The sequence below is a fragment of the Callithrix jacchus genome, chromosome 22 (assembly GCF_049354715.1).
Source record: "Callithrix jacchus isolate 240 chromosome 22, calJac240_pri, whole genome shotgun sequence".
Classification (NCBI taxonomy): domain Eukaryota; kingdom Metazoa; phylum Chordata; class Mammalia; order Primates; family Cebidae; genus Callithrix; species Callithrix jacchus.
Window position 1 is genome coordinate 6436148 of NC_133523.1, and position 23851 is coordinate 6459998.

The 23851-nt window shown below is 48.2% G+C and overlaps 1 protein-coding gene across 1 annotated transcript in view; it reads left to right on the top strand.

Annotated features, from left to right (window-relative positions):
* VAV1 (vav guanine nucleotide exchange factor 1) overlaps positions 1 to 6445 on the top strand; it is a 78100-nt gene extending 71655 nt beyond the window's left edge. Inside the window, exons 25-27 of the mRNA XM_002761642.7 lie at positions 716 to 830; positions 1727 to 1878; positions 6138 to 6445. Of these exons, the coding sequence (XP_002761688.4) occupies positions 716 to 830; positions 1727 to 1878; positions 6138 to 6191 (321 nt within the window). The 3' untranslated portion in view covers positions 6192 to 6445. The remainder of the gene's footprint in view (positions 1 to 715; positions 831 to 1726; positions 1879 to 6137) is intronic.
* The last annotated feature ends 17406 nt before the right edge of the window (positions 6446 to 23851 follow it).

The following is a 23851-nucleotide window of genomic DNA, read 5'->3' on the forward strand; positions in this document are numbered from 1 at the left end:
TGAAACATATTCCCCCAATTTTTAACTTTGGGAAAATTTCAGACAAGTTGTAGGAAAAGTGTAATTAATATCTATGAACCTTTCATATAGATTTATTTTTAAAAATATACAAGAGACAGGGTCTTGCTCCGTGGCCCAGGCTGGATGTAGTGTTGTGATCATAGTTCACTGTAGTTTCCAACCCCTGGGCTCAGGCGATCCTCCTTCCTCAGCTTCCTGAATAGCTGGGACTACAGGCATGCACCGTCATGCCTGGCTCATATTTTAATCTTTTGTAGAGATAGGATCTTGCTATGTTGCCCAGGCTGGTCTTGAACTCTTGGCTTTAAGTGATCATCCCAGCTCGGCTTCCCAAGGTGCTGAGATGACAGGCATCAGCCCTGCATGTGGTCCAATGATGGTTACTAATTGTAAATTAAGGCACCCCTGGAAGCTTTGAATTTGGTGAGCAATTATCTGGTAAATGTATCAGGAAGCGAATCAGTCAACTATGAGGAGAACTTGTTTCAGGCAATGTGGTCCCTTCCTCATAAATGATCCTGGCTGCTCAGAAAGGTGATGAGCTCCCCATCATGGGGAGCATTCAAGGGGTCACTTTCAAAGAGGCCAGAGGCAGGGCCTGCTTTGTGTGAGGGGTTGCATCTGGCTCTTCCTAGCTCTGCCCCCTCATGGGCTGACCCGCTGGGACAGCATCTGCCGTGTTGTCGCCTTCTAGGAGCTGGTGGAGTTTTACCAGCAGAACTCCCTAAAGGATTGCTTCAAGTCTCTGGACACCACCTTGCAGTTTCCTTTCAAGGAGCCGGAGAAGAGGACCGTCAGCAAGCCGGCAGGTAGGAGGTCTCAGGCAGGAGGGAAAGTTTGGGGACGACATTGACACCCCTTCCGATGGGCTTGCAGAGGTCGTATCTGTGAGTAGCGGAAACCCCTTTTCACATCTGTCTATCCATTTGTATCTATGTGTATCTGTATATCTATCATCTATCTATAGATATAGACACCTATATCTGCAGATGTATAGATATCCCAGGGTGAGCCCCTGACTCACCTGGGAGCAGGTCAGGATAGATAGATATAGATATCGATACCTACATCTACAGTTTTTTTTTTTTTTTTTTGAGACAGACTCACTCTGTCGCCTAGGCTGGAATGCAGTGGTGCCATCTTAGCTCACTGCAACCTTTGCCTCCCACCTCCCAGGTTCAAGGGATTCTCATGCCTCAGCCTCAAAATAAAAAAAATAAAGATTCAAAACCAGTCTTATTTTTGGAATGGACATGGTGGCGCATGCCTGTAATATCAGCAGTTTGGGAGGCTAAGGCGTCCGGGTCACTTAAGGTCAGGAGTTCAAGACCAGTCTGGCCAACATGATGAAACCCTATCTATACTAAAAATATAAAAATCAGCCAGGCATGGTGGCGCACACCTGTAATCTCAGCTACTTGGGAGGCCGAGGCAGGAGAATTGCTTGAACCCAGGAGGCAGAGGTTGCAGTGAGCTGAGATTGCACCATTGCACTTCAGCCTGGGTGACAGAATGAGACTCCATCTCAAAAAAAAAAAAAAAAGGTATTCTTTTCTAAATTCAGATAGAAGGATGAGGCTGGGAGTACAGTTGTCCCCTTAAAGTAGAGGGCATCTAACACGCTGCAGAAAAGAGCACCGAGGAGCCCTTCAGTGAGTGGGTGTCTGCTGCAGACCTTTTTCTCACTTGTGTTCTCTCTCCACAGTGGGAAGCACAAAGTATTTTGGCACAGCCAAAGCCCGCTATGACTTCTGCGCCAGGGACCGATCAGAGCTGTCGCTCAAGGAGGGGGACATCATCAAGATCCTTAACAAGAAGGGACAGCAAGGCTGGTGGCGAGGGGAGATCTATGGCCGGGTGAGGCAGGCAGGGCTGGGTGACGGGGGGAGGGCATGGGGGTTTGCTGACAGCAGCTCGGTCATAGAGACCCCAGTCCAGGCAGCACTGAAGGAATTAAGAAACGGAAACAGCCTGGGCATGGTGGCTCATGGCTGTAATCCCAGCACTTTGGGAGGCTGAAGTGGGTGGATCACAAGGTCAAGAGTTCGAGACCAGCCTGGCCGACATGATGAAACCCCATCTCTACTAAATATACAAAAATTAGCTGGGCGCGGTGGCGTGCACCTATAATCCCAGCTACTCAGGAGGCAGAGGAAGAAGAATCCCTTGAACCCGGGAGGCGGAGGTTGCAGTGAGCCGGGATCATGCCATTGCACTCCAGCCTGGGTGACAGCGAGACTCTGTCTCAAAAAAAAAAAAAAAAAAAAAAAAAAAAGAAACAGAAACAAAGATAGATTGCAAAAGTGGAATCAGAGTGGGACGGTCAGGGGTCTGCCAGCATTTCCCAGCTGACGGCCCAGAGCAGACTCTGACCCACGTATTGATTCTTTGTGAACAAGGGATTGTTTCTAATAAGCAGGTTCGCAGTGTGTCTTCATAGAATAAAGACAGACTAAACAGGCAGACAGTGCCTGCTCACTACTAAAACAGAAATAAGCTAGAAAGTATCCTTTTCGAGTCAGCGATGGGGACAAGCGCCTGTATCCTGTGTTTTGGGAACTGGTTTAACTAGTGCACGACAGGGACATATTGCCTACTATTCTAGCCGTTTTCTGCCTGGGGATGGCTCGGTGTTCCTTGCCATCACCTCTCAGCAAACAACTTACACTCCATCACACACATGTTAAGACCTCCTCCCAGCAGGGGTTGACCTGGTGGTGGAGGGGCTGCGCTGGAACTGGGGACTGGAGCAGGTGAGGTGTGGCTCCCATGGAGGTCTTTCCTGGTCGAAGGGAAGGAAGGAAGGAAGACAGGGATGTCATTTATACATTCATGCACCCTACGTGCATGTGTTGAGCACCTGCTGTGCGCAGACATTGGGCCGGGTGCCGAGGAAACAGAAACAAGCATGGTACAAGGACTTGGCCTCTTGAAACTGATAATCTAAGGTGGAGGACAGATCTACCCCCAAGCAGTTATGACACTGAGCGGTCAGCATTAACAAGGGTGCTGGGCACCGTGGCTCATGCCTTCAATCCCAGTGCTTTGGGAGGCTGAGGTGGGAGATCTCTTGAGGCCACAAATTTGAGGCCAGCCTGGCTAAAATACTGAGATCTCACCTCTACATAAATAAAAATAAAAACACTAGTTGGGTGTGGTAGTGTGTGCTTGTAGTCCCAGGTACTCAGGAGGCTGAGGCGGGAGGATTTCTGGAGCCCAGGAGTTGGAGGCTGCCAGAGCTATGATTATGCCTCTGTACCTCCAGCCTGGGAGACAGAACAAGACCCTGTCTCTAAAAAAAAAAAAAGAAGAAGAAAGAATAAAAGAGATTGTGGTGGAGAATTACGGGCAGCTTAGGAGCACCGAGGGAGCCCCTGACTCACCGTGCGAGGTCAGGATGATTTCTCAAAGACTAAACTGATTAATAAAAGATAAAGAAAGTTATCCAGGTGAAAAGGTTGTAGACGGGTTGGGGGAAAGTGTTTCAGACAGAAGGACCAGTGTGTGCAAAGGTCCTGGGGTGAGAGTGACTGGCATGTTTTGAAAACACCGAGGCAGGCATTTGTGTCTGTCTTGGCTCACTGCAACATCACCAGTGCTTGGGACAGTGCCTGGCACACAGTAGGTGCCTAATCAATACTGAATATACAAAGAGGCAGAGCTGGTACTAAATCACTGTGCTCACTTGCCTGCTTGAATTCAGACTCTAAGGAGTGGAAGAGACCTCAAGACTCTTCAAGCCCACTTGTTTCTGCCAAGTTCTTTTTTTTTTTTTTTTTGAGACAGAGTCTTGCTCTGTTGCCAGGTGCCAGGCTGGAGTGCAGTGGCATGATCTCGGCTCACTGCAACCTCCGCCTCCCGGGTTCAAGCAATTCTCCTGCCTCAGCCTCCCGAGTAGCTGGGACTACAGATGCGTGCCACCATGCCCAGCTAATTTTTATATTTTAGTAGAGATGGGGTTTCACTATGTTGGCCAGGATGGTCTTGATCTCTTGACCTTGTGATCTGCCTGCCTCCGCTTCCCAGAGTGCTGGGATTACAGGCATGAGCCACCATGCCTGGCCCTCTGCCAAGTTCTTATTTTTGTTCCATGGAAGCAGAGCACCTTTATTTCACCCACTGATGACTTCTAAGCCTCTAGAATTCTGCCTTGATTATGCTGTCTCAAAAATATTTGTTTAATGAAGATAACGACAGTGGTTAGAGCTTACATTCTACTGGGGAAAACATACATGAAAAAATGATCTGGATAATTGCGTAGATTAGTTGTTTTGTTAAAACATTGGATGATCAGTTTAATGAGCAGTGGAGGACAATTAGTGTTTGAGAGAGCCTTTTGCAGCACTGAAGGACGATTGGGATGTAAAGGATTCATCCATCCATCCATCCATCTAACCATCTATCCATCCATCCACAAATCATCCATTCATCTGTGCATCCGTCCATCTCAACCTATGCATCTATCCGTTCATCCACCAACCCTTCCATTCACTCATCTGTCTATCCATTCATCCACCTGCCCACCCATTAAAACATTTATTCACTAATCCTCTCATCTGTCCAACATCTGTTCATTCATTTCTACCTGTGTATCCATCCATCTATCCATGCATGTACCCATTTGTTAATCTGTCTCTATATTTATCCATCTATCCACCTACCCATCAGTCTACTAATTCATCCCTCCATCCAAGCACAATCCTCCAACCCATGTATCCATCCACCCATTCATCTATCTACCTATTATCTATCTATTGTCTATTTCTACCTATTATCTATTTATTATCTGTATAATCTATTGTCTATCTTCTATTATCTGTCTGTCCATCTATCTATCTAGCTAGCTATCTTTCTATCTACCCACCTATCTATCCACTTACCCAGCAATCCAAGAATCCATCCATTCATCTATCCATCCATTCATCAAATATTCATTAAATATCTACTGTGTGCCAGCAACTGTTCTAGGCCCTTGGGATTCAGTGGCAATAATACAGACAAAAATTCCTGCTGGCCAGGCATGGTGGTCATGCCTATAATCCCAGCACTTTGGGAGGCCGAGGTGGGTGGATCACCTGAGGAGGAGTTTGAGACCAGGCTGGCCAACATGAAGGAATGCTGTCTTAACTAAAAATACAAAAAAAAAAATTAGCTGGGCCCGGAGGCTCGTGCCTGTAATCCTAGCTACTCAGGAAGCTGAGGCAGGAGAATCACTTGAACCTAGGAGGTGAAGGTTGTGGTGAGCCGAGATTGTGCCACTGCACTCCAGCCTGGGTGACAGAGTGAGACTCTGTCTCAAAAAAAAAAAAAAAAAAAAAAATCCCCACTTTGTAGAGCTCACATTGTAGTTTCAGGGAGGGGAACAGACAACAAGCGTGTAAATATGCAAATGATACCCAATGAATCTGATGGTGATAGGTGCTACAGAGAAAGATAAAGCAAAAAAGGAGCTGGGCTCAAGCCTGTAATCCCAGCACTTCGGGAGGCCAAGGTGGGCGGATCACCTGAGGTCAGGAGTTTGAAACCAGTCCAGCTAACATGGTGAAACGCGGTCTCTACTAAAAATAGAAAAAAATTGGCCAGGCGTGGTGGCAGGCACCTGTAATTCCAGCAACTCGGGAGGCTGAGGCAGGAGAATCACTTGAACCTGGGACGCAGAGGTTGCAGTGAGCTGACATCGTGCCACTACACTCCAGCCTGGGCGACAGAGCAAGACTCTGTCGAAAGAGAGAAAGAGAAAGAAAGAAGGAAAGATAAGAAAAGGAAAAAAGAAAAAGAAAGAGGAAGGGAGGGAGGGGAAAGAGAGAGAGAGAAAGAAAAGGGGCTAAGAAGTTTTGGTTGGGGTGGGTGGGGCTTGCAATTTTGAAAAGGGTGTTTAGGAAAGCCTGTTGCTAGAGTGACATTTGGGCAGGGACTTGGAGGAGGTAATGGGTGTGTGTGTGCTCAAGTGCACACACACGTGCTTGTCAGCCTTGTGTATGTTGGGTGATGTCTTTTCTGGGGTAGAAGGAATAGCAGGTGCAAAGGCCCTGAAGTGGGAGGGGGCCAGCCTGGTGTCGGGGGGCAGTAGGAGAATGTGCAGAGACTGCTCTGATGAGCTCCTCATGTGTTTTCAGGTTGGGTGGTTCCCTGCCAACTACGTGGAGGAAGATTATTCTGAATACTGCTGAGCCCTGGTGCATTGGCAGACAGATGAGAAACTCCAGGCTCTGAACCCAGCATGGGCAGGCAGCGGGGCCAGGGGCTGTGACAGCTCCCGGAAGGGGGAGACTTTGGGATGGACTGCGAGAGGCCAGCGTCCAGCTGGCAGTGCCCCCAGAATGTGCCCTACCATGGTTAATTTATAACACCCCGATTTCCTCTTGGGTCTCCTCAAGGAGGCAGGGCTCGAGGTGATTACATTTAATAAAAGGATGAAGATGAATGGAAGGACTGGTCTTGTTCAGAAGAAGCTGCCAGCAGAAAGATGGGAAGAGAGCATGCCATACAGACAAAGCCATCTCACCAAACTCACAGACAAAGCCCCCTCACCAAACTCACAGACTAAGCCCCCTCACCAATCCACAGACAAAGCCTCCTCACCAATCCACAGAGGAAGCCCCCTCACCAATCCACAAAGCCCCTCACCAATCCACAGACAAAGCTTCCTCACCAATCCACAGACAAAACCCCTTCATCAATCCACAAAGCCCCTCACCAATTCACAAAGTCCCTCACCAATTCACAGACAAAGCCCCCTCACCAATCCACAGACAAAGCCCGCTCACCAATTCACAAAGCCCCTCACCAATCCACAGACAAAGTCCCCTCACCAATTCACAAAGCCCCTCACCAATCCACAGAAAAAGCCCCCTCACCAATTCACAGACAAGAGCCATCGCCAATCCACAGACAAGAGCCCTCTTGCCAATTCCTGTCTCCCAACTTGATTGCTGTTCTCTGTCATGTATTGATACAATACAACTTGAATCCAGGATATGAAATTCCCCTTTTTGGGCCGGGCGCAGTGGCTCACGCCTGTAATCCCAGCTCTTTGGGAGGCCCAGATGTGCAGATCACCTCAGATCAGGAGTTCAAGACCAACCTGGTCAACATGGTGAAACACCATCTCTACTAAAAATACAAAAAATTAGCTGGGCATGGTGGTGCATGCCTATAATCCCAGCTACTCAGGAGGCTGGGATTACAGGCATGAGCTGCTGCACCTGGCCTTGTTTGTTTTCTTTTTGAGATGGAGTCTTGCTCTATCACCAGGCTGAAGTGCAGTGGCACAATTTTGGCTCACTGTAACCTCCACCTCCTGCCCAAGTCTCCCAAGCAGCCAGGATTACAGGTGCCCACCACACCTGGCTATTTTTGTATTTTTTGTAGAGACAGGGTTTTGCCATGTTGGCCAGGCTGGTCTTAAACTCCTGACCTCAGGTATCCACCCGCCTTGGCCTCCCAAAATTCTGGGATGACAAGTGTGAGCCACTGTGCCCAGCCATTTTTTATTTAATAATCTTTATTTAAATTATGGTAAAATATACGTCACGTGAAATTTATCATCCCAGCCATCTTTAAGTGTTCACTAGCATTAGTACATCCACATTAGCATGTAACCATCACCCCCATCCATCTCCAAAACTTTTTCATCTCGTAAAACTGAAATTCTGTATCCATTAACCAACTCTCCATTCCTCTCTGCCCCTGTCCCCTAGCAGCTACTATGACCAGATTTTTATCTGGAGTCCACCGAGAGCCAGCTCAGCCATAGAGACCCACACCAGGTGGCACTGAAGGAACTGAGAGGCAGACACCCAGATAGAAGAGCAAGGTGGGACTATCTGGGGGGCCAGCAGCCTTCCAAGCTGAGAGCCTCAGGGGCTGATAGCATTCCAGGCTGAAGGCTTTGAGCAGACAGACTCTGACCCAGTCAGTCTCTCTGAACAGGTGATCACTATTAACAAACAGGTGGACGGTATTTTCTCATAACACAAAACACGTCAAGTAGGCAGCTGGTGCCGCTTACCACTGATCACAGACAAACTAAAAGGTGTTCTACAGGAGGGAGCCACAGGGGCAGGGGCAGATATCGCAAAGAATTGTCGTAACCAGTGTGTGATATTTAGATGTTGTCCTGCCACTTTGGAATGCCCCAAATGGTTTTCTACTTTTGTGGCGGGGGGGAGCAGCTGGGTTTTCCTTGCCATCATTCTTCACAGCAAACAATATATTCTGTCATATGCTCAGCATTCGTCACTATTCATACACTTAGCATTTCTCAATAATGACACGTTTATCAACAGAGTCCTTTAGAGCTTAGACTCACCCCCCGCCCCCCACCCCAGAGTCTCCGTTGCCCAGCATGGAGTGCGGTGGCGTGATCTTGGCTCACTGCAACCTCCGTCTCCCAAATTCAAGCAATTCTCCTGTCTTGGCTTCCCAAGTAGGTGGGACTACAGGCTCGTGGGACCATGCCCAGCTAATGTGTATTTTTACTAGAGACGAGGTTTCACCATGTCAGCCAGGATGGTGTCCATCTCCTGACCTCGTGATCCTCCTACTTCGGCCTCCCAAGGTGCTGGGATTACAGGCGTCAGCCACCACGCCTGGCTGACTTTTTTTTAATGCTCATAAACTAAGATTCAGGATCTTCAAGTAAGATTTTGAAGTTCAAAAGCCAGGGAGGCTGGAGGGTTACTTGAGGCCGGGAGCTCAAGACCAGCCTCCACAGCATAGTGAGACCTTCCTTTCTACCAAAAAAAAAAAAAAATCAGCTGTGCATGGTGGCACACAACTGTAGTCCTAGCTACTCAGACGGCTGAGGCGGGGGATTGCTTGAGCCCAGGAGGTTGAGGCTGTGCTGAGCTATTTTTGCATCACTGCACTCTGGCCTAGGCAACAGAGTGAGACCTCAGCTCTAAAAACCAAGCAGGCTGGGTGCAGTGGCTCACGCCCGTAATCCCAGCACTTTGGGAGGACGAGGCAGGCAGATCACCTAAGGTCAGGAGTTTGAGATCAGCCTGGCCAACATGGTGAAACCTCGTCTTTACTAAAAATACAAAAATTAGCCAGGCTTAGTGGCAGGTGCCTGTAATCCCAGCTACTTGGGAGGCTGAGGCAGGAGAGTTGCTTGAACCTGGGAGGCGGAGGTTGTAGTGAGCCGAGACTGTGCCACTGCACTCCAGGCAGGGCGACAGAACAAGACTCCATCTCAATAACAACAACAAAAAACAAACAAAACCCAACTAACTGACAGCAAAAGCCAGGGAGTTGCTTTGTGGGTAAATCTTCAGGCTGCTACAATAAACTTTGGTAGGCAAAAAGATGGGCTGGCCTGAGTAGACAGGGCTGGGGAAGGATCCTGGGCTATATAAATGAATTTGGGAAAAAGTAGTTCACACTTCCAAATATCACCCTACCATACTAATAAAGAGGCCGCTCCCATATCGAGTATTCAGTGTTGTCTGTTACCATGAAAATAAGCACTTCACACACGTGCTCTAAGTTGATCTCACAACCAGTTTTGTGGGTTTTTATTTCTATATGAAGTAGTGCATAGTGGCCAGGGGTCCAGGAGACGTTAAGGTCCTCTCTGCTCCTATGAAATTAGCTGTAAAGTTCTGAGAAAGATGTTACTTCTCTGAACCAGAGAAAGATGACCTCAGCTAGCCATGGGCACAGCGTACGCATCTAAGCACAGAGCCACGCTCCTTTTTTTGAGACAGAGTCTTGCTCTGTTGCCCAGGCTGGAGTGCAATGGCACGATCTTGGCTCACTGCAACCTCTGCCTCCTGGGTTCAAACGACTCTCCTGCCTCAGCCTTCCAAGTAGCTGGGATTACAGGCACCCCCGCCCCTTCACCCCGGGAGAGATTCACAAAGATTCCCTCCCCATGACCCTACATTCTTGGCAAGCAGATGCACAAATGGACATGGACCCAGACAGTCAAAAATACCTGCCCATTGCAATAGGCAAATGCAGCAGAGACAGCTACAGAGATACACGTGACTCATTACAACAGGACCCCAGACCCCAGACCCAAATACTTTCCTCCATTCCCCCCACAAAGCCACCAAACAAGACTGAAAAAGTGAATAGAAACACATGCACACAGATGCAAAAACACAGGTGGGGCGCAGTGGCTCACGCCTGTAATCCCAGCACTTTGAGAGGCCGAGGCAGACGGATCACCTAAGGTAAGGAGTTCAAGACCAGCTTGGTCAACATGGTGAAACCCCATCTCTACTAAATGTATAAAAACTAGCCTGTGTGGTGGTGGGTGCCTGTAATCTCAGCTACTGGGGAGGCTGAGGCAGGAGAATCACTTGGACCACCCCCCAACCCCCAACCCTGAGAAACACCTTTTAATCCAAAGGAATGACTCCCTAAAGGTGGAATTCCAGGCAATGAAGTTAGGCGTGGGGCAGATTTTCACAGAGGGAGCCATCATATTTCATGGGTACCATTCACTCAAGGTGGGACTTGTTCTTGGGCATCCAACCCTTCCATGTTTCCCTGGCATTTGAGTCCTGGAACCAAGTCCCCCGTATTTCTAGCTGTTACTGCCCTCTGGTGGCCATCAGTGATTTGACTTCACTGTCTAAAACTTTCTGATTAGACCGTTTCCAAAGACAAGGCTGTTAGAAGTCAGGCTCGGCTGTTTGAGCTCTAATCTAATCTGCAAGAGGATGATTGATTGATTGGATGGAGTCTGGCTCTGTCACTGAAGCTGGAGTGCGATGGTGTGATCTTGGCTCACTGCAACCTCTGCCTCCCGGATTCAAGCGATTCTCCTCCCTCAGCCTCCCAAGTAGCTGGAACTACAGGCATTTGCCACCAAGCCTAGCTAATTTTTGTATTTTCTTTTGAGTAGAGACGGGGTTTCACCATGTTGGCCAGGCTGGTCTCGAACTCCTGACCTCAGGTGATCCACCTGCCTTGGCTTCCCAAAGTGCTAGGATTACAGGTGTGAGCCACCGTGGCTGGCTGGAGTGGGGATGGTGCAATTAGTGGATATTTGCATAGCATTTGCCCATTCCTATGGTGTAAATATTCCCGCCACAGCTGATTGATTCCCCTCCCTCCCTCCCTCCCTCCCTCCCTCCCTCCCTCCCTCCCTCCCTTCCTTCCTTCCTTCCTTCCTTCCTTCCTTCCTTCCTTCTTTCCTTCCTTCCTTCCTTCCTTCTTTCCTTCCTTCCTTTTTTCCTTCCTTCCTTCCTTCCGTCTCTCTCTCTCCCTCTTTCTCACTCTGTCACCCAGCCTGAAGTTCAGTGGTGTGATCTCAGCTCACTGCAACCTTGGCCTCCCAGGTTCCGGCAATTCTTCTGCCTCAGACTCCCAAGTAGCTGGGATTACAGGTGCCAACCACCATGCCCAGCTAATTTTCATATTTTTAGTAGAGATGGAGGCAGAGGTTGCAGTGAGCCGAGATCGTGATGCTGCAATCCATGTTGGCCAGGCCGGTCTTGAACTCCTGACCTCAGATGATCTGCCCACCTCAGTCTCCCAAAGTGCTAGGATTAACAGGCCTGAGCCACCGTGCCCAGCCCACTGCTGATTTCAAGTCATTGTAGGTATCCTCACCTCTCTTGCCTCCAGTCCACCCAGCAGAAGCACAAGCAACGCAAGTGAGCTCAGCCACAGGGGTAAGCACAAGGCCCTATGTAATCTGCATCTCTCTTCCGGGCCTGGCCACGCCGGCCGCAGGAGGCAGGAAGGGGCAGAGGAAACAGCCGGGCAAGGATGTGACCTCAGCTGGAGTTTACTTAGAGATTCGCTCCATGGAGAAAAATAAAGCGGAGTAACATGCTAGTGAATTTTTCTTTAAAACTTTAAAAAGTTTTTTTCTTTTTTGAAATTGACAAATAGAAACTGTGTATATTCATGGTGTTCATCATGATGTTTTGAAATATGTATATATACTGGCCGGGTGTGGTGGCTCACGTCTGTAATCCCAGCCTTTTAGGAGGCCGAGGCGGGTAGATCACTTGAGGTCAGGAGTTTGATACCAACCAGGGCAACATAGCGAGACCCATCTGTACTAAAAATACAAAAAATTAGCTGGGTGTGATGGCACATGACTGTAGTCCCAGCTGCTCAGGAGGCTGAAGCATGAGAACTGCTTGAACCCAGGAGGTGGAGGTTGCAGTGAGCTAAGACCACATCATTGCACGCCAGTCTGAGTGAGAGTGAGACTCTTCTATCAATCCCGGGTCTTTAGGCAAACTCAACCAATTGTCAACTAGAAAATATTTAAATTCACCTGTAGCCTGGAAGCTCCCCTCCCCCACCTTGAGTGGCCACACCTTTCTGGACCAAACCAATGTATTTTTTAAATGCATTTGATTGATGTGTCATGTCTCCTTAAAATGGATAAAACCAAGTTGCACCCCGATCACCTTGGACAATGTTTTCATGGCCTCCTAAGGGCTGTGTCCTGCTCCCTCGTCTTTGGCTCAGATTATATCTCTTCAAATCTTTTACAGAGTTTTACTCTTCACTGACAGTAGATTTACACCAACTGACGTCTCGTAAGTATGTAACCATTCCTCTCACTTTCCCTTTTTAAGGAAAATGTATAAATACTAAACCTCCCGGGAACCTCTTTGGAAAAAACAGCTTCAGGCCAGGCACATTGGCTCAGGCCGGTAATCCCAGAACTTTGGAAGGCCAAGACGAGCAGATCACCTGAGGCCAGGAGTTCGAGACCAGCCTGGGCAACATATAGTGAAATCCCATCTCTACTAAAAAAATGCAAAAAGCCAGGTGCAGTAGCTCACGACTGTAATCTCAGCACTTTGGGAGGCCGAGGCAGGTGGATTGCTTGAGGTCAGGAGTTTGAGACCAGCCTGACCAACATAGTGAAACATTGTTTCTACTAAAAATACAAAAAATTAGCTGGGCGTGTTGGTGGGTGCCTGTAATCCAAGTTACTTAGGAGCCTGAGGCTGGAGAATCGCTTGAACCCTGGAGGCGGAGGTTGCAGTGAGCCGAGATCGTGCCATTGCACTCCAGCCTGGGCAACAAGAGCAAGACTCCATCTTAAAAAAAAACAAAAACCAAAAAACAAAAATCAGCTGGGCATGGTGGTGCACACCTGAAGTCCCAGCTACTTGGAAAGCTGAGGCAGGAGGATCACTTGAACCTGGGAGGCGGAGGTTGAAGTGAGCCAGGATCACACCACTGCGTTCCAGCCTGGGTGACAGAGCAAGACTGTCTCTTGAAACAAACAAGCAAACACAGCCCCAGGTGAGTCTGCTTTTCCTGCGTGCACCCTGAAGCTGGCTCAACAAATCTCAATGGATTGGAATGCCTGTCTTCAGCCACTCATTTTGGTTGTCAGTATCTGTTTTTGAGTACATGAACCCCGAATTATCTGAGACAGGTCAATTTAGAAAGTTTACTCTGCCAAGGTTAAGGATCTGCTTGTGACACAGCCTCAGGAGATCCTGAAGACATGTACCCAAGGTGGCTGGGGTACAGCTTGCTTTTCTACCTTTTAGGGAGACATTAACCAATACCTGTAAGACGTACATTAGTTTCATCTGGAAAGACAGTACAACTCCAAGTGGGGAGTTTCCAGGTTGCAGGTAGTTCTAAAGATTTTCTGATTGGTGGCCGGGCGTGGTGGCTCAAGCCTGTAATCCCAGCACTTTGGGAGGCCAAGGCGGGTGGATCATGAGGTCAGGAGTTCGAGACCACCCTGGCAACATAGTGAAACCTCATCTGTACTAAAAATACAAAAAAAAAAAAAGTAGCTGGACCTGGTAGCGGGTGCCTGTAATCCCAGCTACTCAGGAGGCTGAGGCAGGAGAATCGCTTGAACCCAGGAGGTGGAGGTTGCAATGAGCCAAGATCATGCCACTGCACTCCAGCCAGGGTGACAGTGTGAGACTCCATCTCAAAAAAGAAAAGAAAATTTCTGATTGGCAATTGGTTGAGAGACTTAAGCTATTTATTTTTTTTCAAGATGTAATCTTGCTCTGCTGCCCAGGCTGGATTGCAGTGGCATGACATGGGCTCACTGCAGTCTCCCCCTCCCAGGTTCAAGCAATTCTCCTGACCCAGCCTCCTGAGTAGCTGGGATTACAGGTTTGCACCACCATGCCCAGCTACTTTTTGTATTTTTAGTAGAGACAGGGTTTCACCATGTTGGCCAGGCTGGCCTCAAACTCCTGACCTCATGATCTGCCCACCTTGGCCTCCCAAAATGCTGGGATTACAGGCGTGAGCCCCCTCACCCAGGCAAAAGACTTAAGTTATTATCCGAAGACCCGGAATGAATAGAAAGGAGTGTGTAGGTTGTGATGATAAGGTGTTGTGGAGACCAGAGCTTTATTATGTAGATGAAGCCTCCAGGTAGCAGGCTTTAGAGAGAATGGGCTGTACATGTTTCTTATCAGATGTACGCTCTGTGTTGAAGTTGGTGCTGGTCATCTTTTCCTGAATTCCAAGAGGGAGGAGGGAATAACGAGGCATTTCTGGCCCTCCCTTCCCATCATGGCCTGATGTTTTTCAGGTTAACTTAGGAACGCCCTTGGCTGAGAGGAGGGATCCAGTCTGATGGTTGGAGGGGGATTTAGAATTTTATTTTTGGTTTACAAGTGGATGAGAAAAATGGGGATCAGAGAGGCTAAGGAGGTCACATGTTAAGGGCACCCAGTAAGCAGTTGGAGCTGGTATGTGAATTTAGGGACAGGATTGTGTTTTGTGTCTCCTGCAAAATTCCTGTGTTGAAGTCCTAACCTTCAGTACTCCAGAATGCGACTAAGTCTGAAGACTTGACACTTAAATTTAGAGCCTTCAAAAAGGCAATGAAGTTAAAATGAGGTCATATGAGTGAGCCTTTATCCAGTATGACTGAGGTCCTTCTAAGAAGAGGAGATTAGGTCTGGGCATGGTGGCTCACACCTGTAATCCCAGCACTTGGGGAGGCCGAGGTGGGTGGATTTCTTGAGGTCAGGAGTTCGAGACCAGCCTGGCCAACATAGTGAAACCCCCATCTCTACTGAAAATACAAAAATTAGCCAGGCATGGTGGTGCCCAACTGTAGTCCCAGCTACTTGGGAGGCTGAGGCAGGGGAATGGCTTGAACCCAGGAGGCAGAGGTTGCAGTGAGCTGAGATCATGCCAATGCACTCCAGCTGGGGCAACAGAGGGAGACTCCATCTAAAAAAAAAGGAGATTAGGACACAGGCACTCACAGAGGGATGACCATGTGAGGACACAGGGAGAAGGCGGCTGGCTACAAGCCAGGAGAGGGGCCTCAGGATAACTAACCCTGCCAACACCTGATCTAGGACTTCCAGCCTCCAAAACATTGAGAAAAATTTCTGTTATTTAAAGCACCCAATCTGGGCCACATGCAGTGTCTCACGCCTGTAATCCCAGCCCTTTGGGAAGCCAAGTTGGGAGGACTGTTTGAGCTCAGGAGTTCAAGACAAGTCTGAGGGAGAACTGTGGGGATCGCTCCCGTGTGAGGCCCCTGGGAAATGGGCCTTGCCATATGGTGAGCTTGAGCCTGGACACAGATCCCCGGTTGGGGGAGTCGAGCTGAGGGAAAGCAGGAACCGAGAGAGGGACTACGCTATTAAAAATAATTAAGTCATTACTTTATGGATATGAGGACTTGGGAGGCATTGTGTCCACTTTCGGTTCCTTATGGTTTATTCCTTCATTGTGTTCATTTTTGGATCCTTGCTACATTAGTTGTAAAATATTCACTTCAGTATTTACAATTGTTAAGTATTTACTGGGTGTAACTTACTTACTGGGTGTAACTTACTTACCTTGTACTGTTCCTTTTTCTAGTTCCCCAGAATTGTTTTCTGTTTCTTCTGTTATTTGAGAAATGCTTTGATCTGACATAAACAACATTAAGTAGAAAAGGATATAATGGAACCTACTGCACAAATAAAATTGCTGCTTGGACATAGCCCATCCAGTCCTCCAGACCCCGCTCTTTTCTTTCTCCTTTTTTTCCACGCACGCTCTCTTCCAGGTTTGGGACCCTCTCGCTGGACAAGATATCCGGGCTTGTGTTCAGTTCACAACACTAGTCTGTTCAACATAGGGAGATCCCATCTCTTCAAAACATTTAAAAATTAGCTGTGCGTGGTGGCTTGTGCCTGTATTCTTAGCTTCTCTGGAGGCTAAGGTAAGAGGATTGCTGGAGCCCTGGAGGCTGAGCCTGCAGTGAACTATGATGGTGCCATTGTACTCCAGCTTGGGCAACAGAGAAAGACTCCCATCTCAAAACAAAAACAAAAGCAATGAAAAACGAAAAATAAGCCTCACCCAGTCTGTCGTACTCTGTTATGGTATTCCTATAAGACCAATGCAGTGAAACTCGGTCTGTCTGCCAGAAGAGCCCAGTCCACGACTAAACAGATTATATTGCCCTGTATTTTTATTTATTTATTTATTTGAGATGGAGCCGTACTCTGTCACCCAGGCTGGAGTGCAGTGGCACGATCTTGGCTCACTGCAACCTCTGCCTTCCGGGTTCAAGCAATTCTCTTGCCTCAGCCGCCTTCCGGGTTCAAGCAATTCTCTTGCCTCAGCCTCTGGAGTAGCTGGGACTACACACGCCCGCCACCATGCCCAGCTAATTTTTGTAAATTTAGTTAAGATAAGGTGTCACCTTATTGGTCAGGCCGATCTCAAACTCCTGACCTCGTGATCCGCCTGCCTCAGCTTCTCAAAGTGCTGGGATTGCAGACGTGAGCCACCGCGCCCAGCCTATTGCCCCTTATTTAGGCTGCATCTTTGTACAATTCTTCCACTTCCCAGAACCCTCTACCTTCTCAGAGGCTTAGGCCTGGAGGTCCGTTTTCTTTCTCTAGATTCTGTGAGACCCACTTCTTTCCAATTCGGCTCCCCGTCTGCCTGGTCTCAGGGCCCCTATCATTGGGGATGAACATGATGGTTTATTATTTTTCTCTTCAGTCATTTTGCACTTCTGCGTGTTCTTCTGGGTCTTTTCTGGTAATGCTCAGAGTGCAGAGAATCAGTTCCTCTAGCTGGTTCTTCTGCCTCCTGCGAGGTGCAATGATACGTGAAACAATTTGGGGAACTGGCTTGAAGCTCGGCCAGAAACCCTTGCAGAAATTTGCAGAGAGTCTGTGCATAGCAATTGTATTTTGCATAGCAAAAATACAAAAATTAGCCGGTTCCGTACCCCTTGCAAGGGGAGTGGATAAACACACAGCTGCACACGGTTTAAATTCATGAGCCTGTCCCCTGAGCTCTAAACAGCACCGGGAAAGATTTCTCAAAGACAGTATTTCTTATCAGCAGGATACAGTTAGGAAACAAAACTTGCACCAGTTTTTGTTACTTTGGTGTTTAAGGAAGTATACAGTTAGATTGTTGCTAAGGTTAATGCGGTCATATGTCTTTATCACCGTGCAAGAGATCAACTCTATATCAAAACAAATTTAAGAGATCACATTTCACTGGAGACGCTCAAAACAAATGTCATGGCCGGGTGTGGTGGCTCACGCCTGTAATCCCAGCACTTTGGGAGGCCGAGGCGTGCGGATCACGAAGTCAAGAGATTGAGACCATCCTGGCCAACATGGTGAAAACCAGTCTCTACTAAAAATACAAAAATTAGCCAGATGTGGTGGTACATGCTTGTAATCCCAGCTACTTGGGAGGCTGAGGCAGGAGAATAGCTTGAACCCAAGGAGGTGGAGGCTACAGTGAGCTGAGACTGGGCCACTGCACTCCAGCCTGGGTGACAGAGCAAGACTCCATCTCAAAAACAATATCACACACACATATGTATATATATAAATGATTTCTATCATCCCCTTAAATCCCTTCAGACCCTCTTGTAATTCATCCCTCCCTCCACCCCTGGCCCTAGGTAACCACCGATTTGCTTTCTCTATCCCTAACCATATGCGGTTTGTGTTTTCTAGAATTTCAAACACATAGGCGTAGAGTGGTTCATTTTATGTGTCAACTTGTCTTGACTGTGGGAAGATATTTTCTAGCTATGATTGATGTTTATACGCAGTCGACTTTCAGCAAATTAGATGACTCTCTGTAATGTGAGTGGGCCACATCTAATCAGTTGAGTTTCTTAGGAGCAAAGTCAGGATTCCCGAAGAAGAAGGAATTCTGCCTCCAGACTTTAACACAGAGATAGAGAAATTTTGCCCGTGAATTGCAACAAAAGCAAAAATTGACAAATGAGATATAACTAAGGAGCTTCTACACAGCAAAAGAAACTGTCATCAGAGTGAACAGGCAACAGCTGGGCCTGGTGACTGACACCTGTAATCCCAGCACTTTGGGAGGCTGGGGCGAGTAGATCACAAGGTCAGTAGTTCGGACCAGCCTGGCCAACATGGTGAAATGCTGTCTCTGCTAAAAATACAAAAATTAGCTGTCAAGAATTGTGGTCTTTCTGGGGCAGCGAGGGAGGGATGAAAATGTCAGTAGATTCATCCGTTTCTCTTCCTCTCTTTTTCTTCATTTGTTTCTTTATTTTCTAGGATACAACAGCCAATAAAATTCTTTCCCTGCCCTGAGAAAATGCCCAATCTTTTGAGGGAAACAGACATTCAGGCAAGCATAGATAATACTGACTATGGTGATGGTGGGGAGGATGGAGGAGGAGCCTCACAGGAAGTCAAAGGAAGCCTTCCTGGAGAAGGTGATATCTACACACACATGTTGCAAAGGATTTGAGGTGAATGTGCATTTCAGACTTGGCATCAAGAGAGAACTGAGTGTGGTGGCCTGCAATCCCAGCACTTTGGGAGACAGAGGCAGGAGGACTGCTTGAGACCAGGCTGGGCAATAAAGCAAGAGCTCATCTCTACCAAAAAAAACAAAAGTTATCAGGGCATGATGATGTACGCCTGTGGTCTCAGCTACTTAGGAGGCTGAGGTGAGAGAATCACTTGAGCTCAGGCAGTTGAGCCTGCAGTGAGCTGTGATTGCACTATTGCACTCCAACCTGGGCAACAGAGCAAGACCCTGTCTCAAAAAATTTTTTAAAAAGGAGAGTTTGAAGTGTGAGGGTTCCTGTGCACAGGTGTTTGTGAGGGAGAAGATCAGGCAGAGAGCAGGGGAAAGAACTAAGCAAGAAGGAGGTCTCAGCCTCATCCCACGGGGAGCCTGGAGTGTGACTGGCATCGCCAGGTCGATCTCATCCCAAGGGCACGGGCTGGCCTTCTGCACCTCTGTGACCATCCGCGCTGTCTGTGGGCTGTGTCTGAGGGTTTGCACAGTTGCTCAGGTAAGCAGGAGGGGGAAGCTGTGAGCTGTGAGCACTTGTAGGCAGCACTCACAGCAGCGGTGGCGGGGGGGGGGGCGGGGGGGCGGTGGGGATAGGGGTGCACCAGTCTGTGAAGGGTCAGTGGGCAGGGAGTTGATGGCATCCACAACAGGGGCTTCAGGTATTTTATAATCCCTCGGGGACTTTTTATTTTTATTTTTTTGAGACAGAGTTTTGCTCTTGTCACCCAGGCTGGAGTGCAGTGGCATGATCTGAGGTCACTGCAACCTCCGCCTCCCAGGTTCAAGCAATTCTCCTGCCTCAGCCTTCTGAGTAGCTGGGATTACAGACACCTGCCACCACCATGCCCCGCTAATTTTTTGTATTTTTAGTAGAGACGGGGTTTTGCCATGTGGGACAGGCTGGTCTTGAACGCCTGACGTCAGGTGATTCATCTGCCTCAGCCTCCCTAAGTGCTGGGATTACAGGCATAAGCCACCGTGCCCAGCCTGTTTTTGTTTTTTGTTGTTGTTGTTTTTTGTTTTTTGTTTTGAGACAGGGTCTCACTCTGTTGCCCAGGATGGAGTGTAGTGGTGCCGTCATGGTTCACTGTGACCTTGACTTCCTGGGCTCAAACAATCCTCCCCAGTAGCTAGGATGACAGGCACGCACCACCACACCTGGCTAATTAAAATTTTTCTTTTGTAGAGATAAGGTTTTGCCATGTTGCTCAAGCTGGCCTTAAAGTCCTGGGCTCAAGGGATCCTCCCACCTCAGCCTCCTGAGTACCTGGGACCACGGGCGTGCACCAACCACTATGCCCAGCTAATTAAAATGTATTTTTCTGTAGAGACAGGGTCTCACTATGTTGCCCAGGGTGACCTTGAACTCCTGGGCTCAAGCAATCCTCCTGCCTTGATCTCCCAAAGTGCTGGGATTATAGGCATGAGCCTCTGTGCCTAGCTGATCACTAGGGTTTTAGGGGGAGTGGAGATCCATAAAACAAGCCAGGGAGATGGGAGTAAGACTAGGTAGGGCCTTGAGTGCCGTATTAATAAGGCTGAACTTCAGTCCGAGGGCAACAGGGAGCTATGGAAGCACATAGAGTCTAAGCAGGGCAGGGTCAAGTTAGGTAGGGATTCCCCAGCTTCCCTACCCCTTCCTGGAACTCTGTGACAGCAAGTGATTTTCCTGCAGCCACCCCTCCGCTGACTTCTTTAATCTGGAGAGTCCCTTGCATTGCCCTCTGCTGAGGAAGTCGTAGGGGTTAGACTTTTGCAAGTTGCTCAGCCAGAATTATTGATTTCCTCTTCTATATCCCCTTCCTATCCTCACACCCCTGCCTTCAGGGCCACTGCAGGGCAGACCTCATATCCTCCGTCACCTCTGTGGGTTTGAAGGGTGCCTGGAGTCTTGGGTCCTCAATTTCCCCCAGGAACCAAGATCCTAATCTCTAAAACCCATGGATGGATGCGTTCCTTTCCATGACAAAAGGGACTTTTGCAGATGGAATTCAGCTAAGGAACCACCCCCCCCACCTCCCCACAACCTTTTTTTTTTTTTTTTGGAGACAGTCTCACTGTTGCCCAGGCTGGAGTGCAGTGGCATGATCTCGGCTCATTGCGACTTTCACTCAATGTCATTACAAAAGTTCTTATGAAAAGAAGGCAGGAGGGTCAGAGAGAGATGGAGAGGTAGAGATATCAGGTGTGGTGGCTCACGCCTGTAATCCCAGCACTTTGGGAGGCCGAGGCAGGTGGCTCACTTGAGGTCAGGAGATCGAGACCAGCCTGGCCAATATGATGAAACCCTGTCTCTACTAAAAATACAAAGGTTAGCCAGGCGTAGTGGTGCATACCTGTGATCCCAGCCACTTGGGAGGCTGAGGCAGGAGAATCGCTTGAACCCAAGAGGCGGAGGTTGCAGTGAGCTGAGATTGCACCATGCACTCCAGCCTGGGTGACAGACTGTGTCTTAAATAAATAAATATAAGAAAAAAGAGAGAATGACAGAGCCAGAGGGAGAGAAAATGAGAGAATGGGCAAGAGAGAGGACTAGAAGAGAGACAGAGAAAAAGAGAGAGAGAGAGAATGGAAGAACAAGAAGGACGGAAAGGAGAGACAGAGCAAGACCGAGGGATTTAGAGTGTGCAAGTGACATGTGAATCTGCTAGCTGCTGGCTCTGTGTAGGAAGGAAGGGACCATGAGCCAGGGCGTGCGGGCTGCCTCCAGAAGCCAGAAAGGACAAGCAGTGGATTCTGCCCTGGAGCTCCGGAAGGAATGCAGCCCTGCTGGCATCTTGGTTTTAGTCCCATAAGACTGGGGAGGACTCTGACCTCCAGACCCATCATATATTAAATCTGTGTTTTCCGTAAGCTTCATCCCGTCTCCATCTGCAGGAGGCATCTGGGCTTGATTGCAAAACCTTCCAACTCTTTAGCCCAGCCTCCAAATTTCAACTCCTTCTTCTGTCTCAAACTCCTGCTACATCCGGACACTCCCCAGATTCGGTTGTTCCTGCCTCATAAAATTTTCTCCGTCATTGCAGCCCCTGCCCCGGACCAGACCACTGCCCTCTTCTCTCTCCTGGCTATATCCCCAGCCTCCTCCCTGTCTGCCCACCTGTGAGCCCCCCTGTCCAATACCCACCTGTGTAAAATTCCGGCCTGAGCCTGTGGCTCCCTTGCCCTGAGGATAAAGCCTAAACTCTTTCACCCACGTTGCAAGGTTCTGCCTGACAGGAACGTTGCTGGCTTCTGCAGTTCAATTTTGGTGGTATCAGGATTTTTTCTGTGAGTAACTGTGACCATTTAGCATGATGGAATGATAAGAATGCCAATCATAACTAATCGAACTTAAGCATTTAATCTGTGCCAGGCAGGGTTTTATTATTGTATCAACTTAACCCTCAAACCTATGAGGTTAGACACATTATTACTCTCTTTTTATTAATGGTGAAAACTGCTTCTTAGGTGTATTGGTTATCTCTTGCTGTATATCAAATTACTCCAAAACGTAGCAGCTTATAATAGAGAACTTTTAGTTTCTTAAAGTTTCTGAGGGTCAGAAGTCTGGGGGTGGCTTAGCTGCATTGTTCTGGCTCAAGCTCTTGCATGAGGTTGTAGTCAAGCCATTGACCAGGGCTGGATCATCTGAAAGTTCCACTGGGGTGGGAAGAGTTGCTTCCAAGGTAGCTCACTCACATGGCTGTTGGGAGGCTCAGCTCCTTCACAGCACTGCTTGAGTGTCCTTACAATATGGCGACTGGCTTCTCCCCAGGGCATGATCCTGGAAAGAGAGAGCAAGGAGGAAGCCACAATAACACGTACGACCTAGTCACAAACTGTCACATGCTCCATTTTCTGATCAGCTGAAGCAAGTCACACTGGGCATAGTGTCTCATGCCTGTAATCCCAGCACTTTGGGAGGCTGAGACAGGAGGACAACTTGGGCCCAGGAGTTCAAGACCAGCCTGGGCAACATAGCAAGATGCCAGCTCTGCAAACAAACAAACAAACAAACAAACAATTAGCTGGATGTGGTGGCGCATGCCTATAGTCCCAGCTACTCGGGAGGCTGATGTAGGAGGATCGCTTGAGCCCAGGACGTGGAGGCTACAGTGAGCTATGATCATGCCACCCGCCACTGTACTCCAGCCTGGGCAAAAGAGCAAGATCCTGCCTTAAAAAAAAGAGAAGCAAGTCACTAAGTCCATGTTCAAGGAGAGAGGGATTAGTCTCTACCACTTGGAGAGTATTAAAAATTTTATGGACATATGTTAAAATCACCATGTTAGTCTACCTGCCTCTAGAGCCTATACTCCTGGATACATTGAACAAGGATTATAGGAGAAAGTGCAAATCTCTGACAGTCGTTTCTAGTAGCTAACATGACCTGAAAGGGAATTATTGGGAGAGGAGGAGAGCAAGGACCAATATTTCCAGGCGATGGGAAAGGAGATCTCCATCTGTGGTCTCTGCAGAGCAAACACTTCTCCAGGAAACCCTTTTCTTTCCTTCTCTCTTTCTTTCCTTCATTCTCTCTCTCTTTCTTCTTTCTTCTTTCTTTCTTTCTTTCTTTCTTTCTTTCTTTCTTTCTTTCTTTCTTTCTTTCTTCTCTTTCTCTCTCTCTCTTTTCTTTTTTTTTTTGGAGATGGAGTCTGCCTCTGTGGCCCAGACTGGAGTGCACTGGCACAATCTCCGCTTATTGCAACTTCTGCATTCTGGGTTCAAGTGATCTTCCTGCCTCATCCTTCAGAGTAGCTGGGATTACAGGCGCCCACCACCATGCTTTGCTAATTTTTGTTTTTTTAATAGAGACAGGGTTTCACAATGTTGGTCAGGCTGGTCTTGAACTCCCGACCTCAGGTAATCTCCCCGCCTTGGCCTCCCAAAGTGCTGGGATTATAGGCGTGAGCCACTGCACCAGGGGAAACCATTTTCTTAACAATCTTTGTGAGTCTCCAGGTGGATATTTGAATGTCTGAGACCTATGAGATACTCGTCTTATGAGACCTCATAGGATGTTGAGTGTAGGGTCTCAGCATCCTATGATCAGAAGCATATGGGGAAGATGTGGGTGGGGAGACTTGGTCAGAGGATACAAAATTTC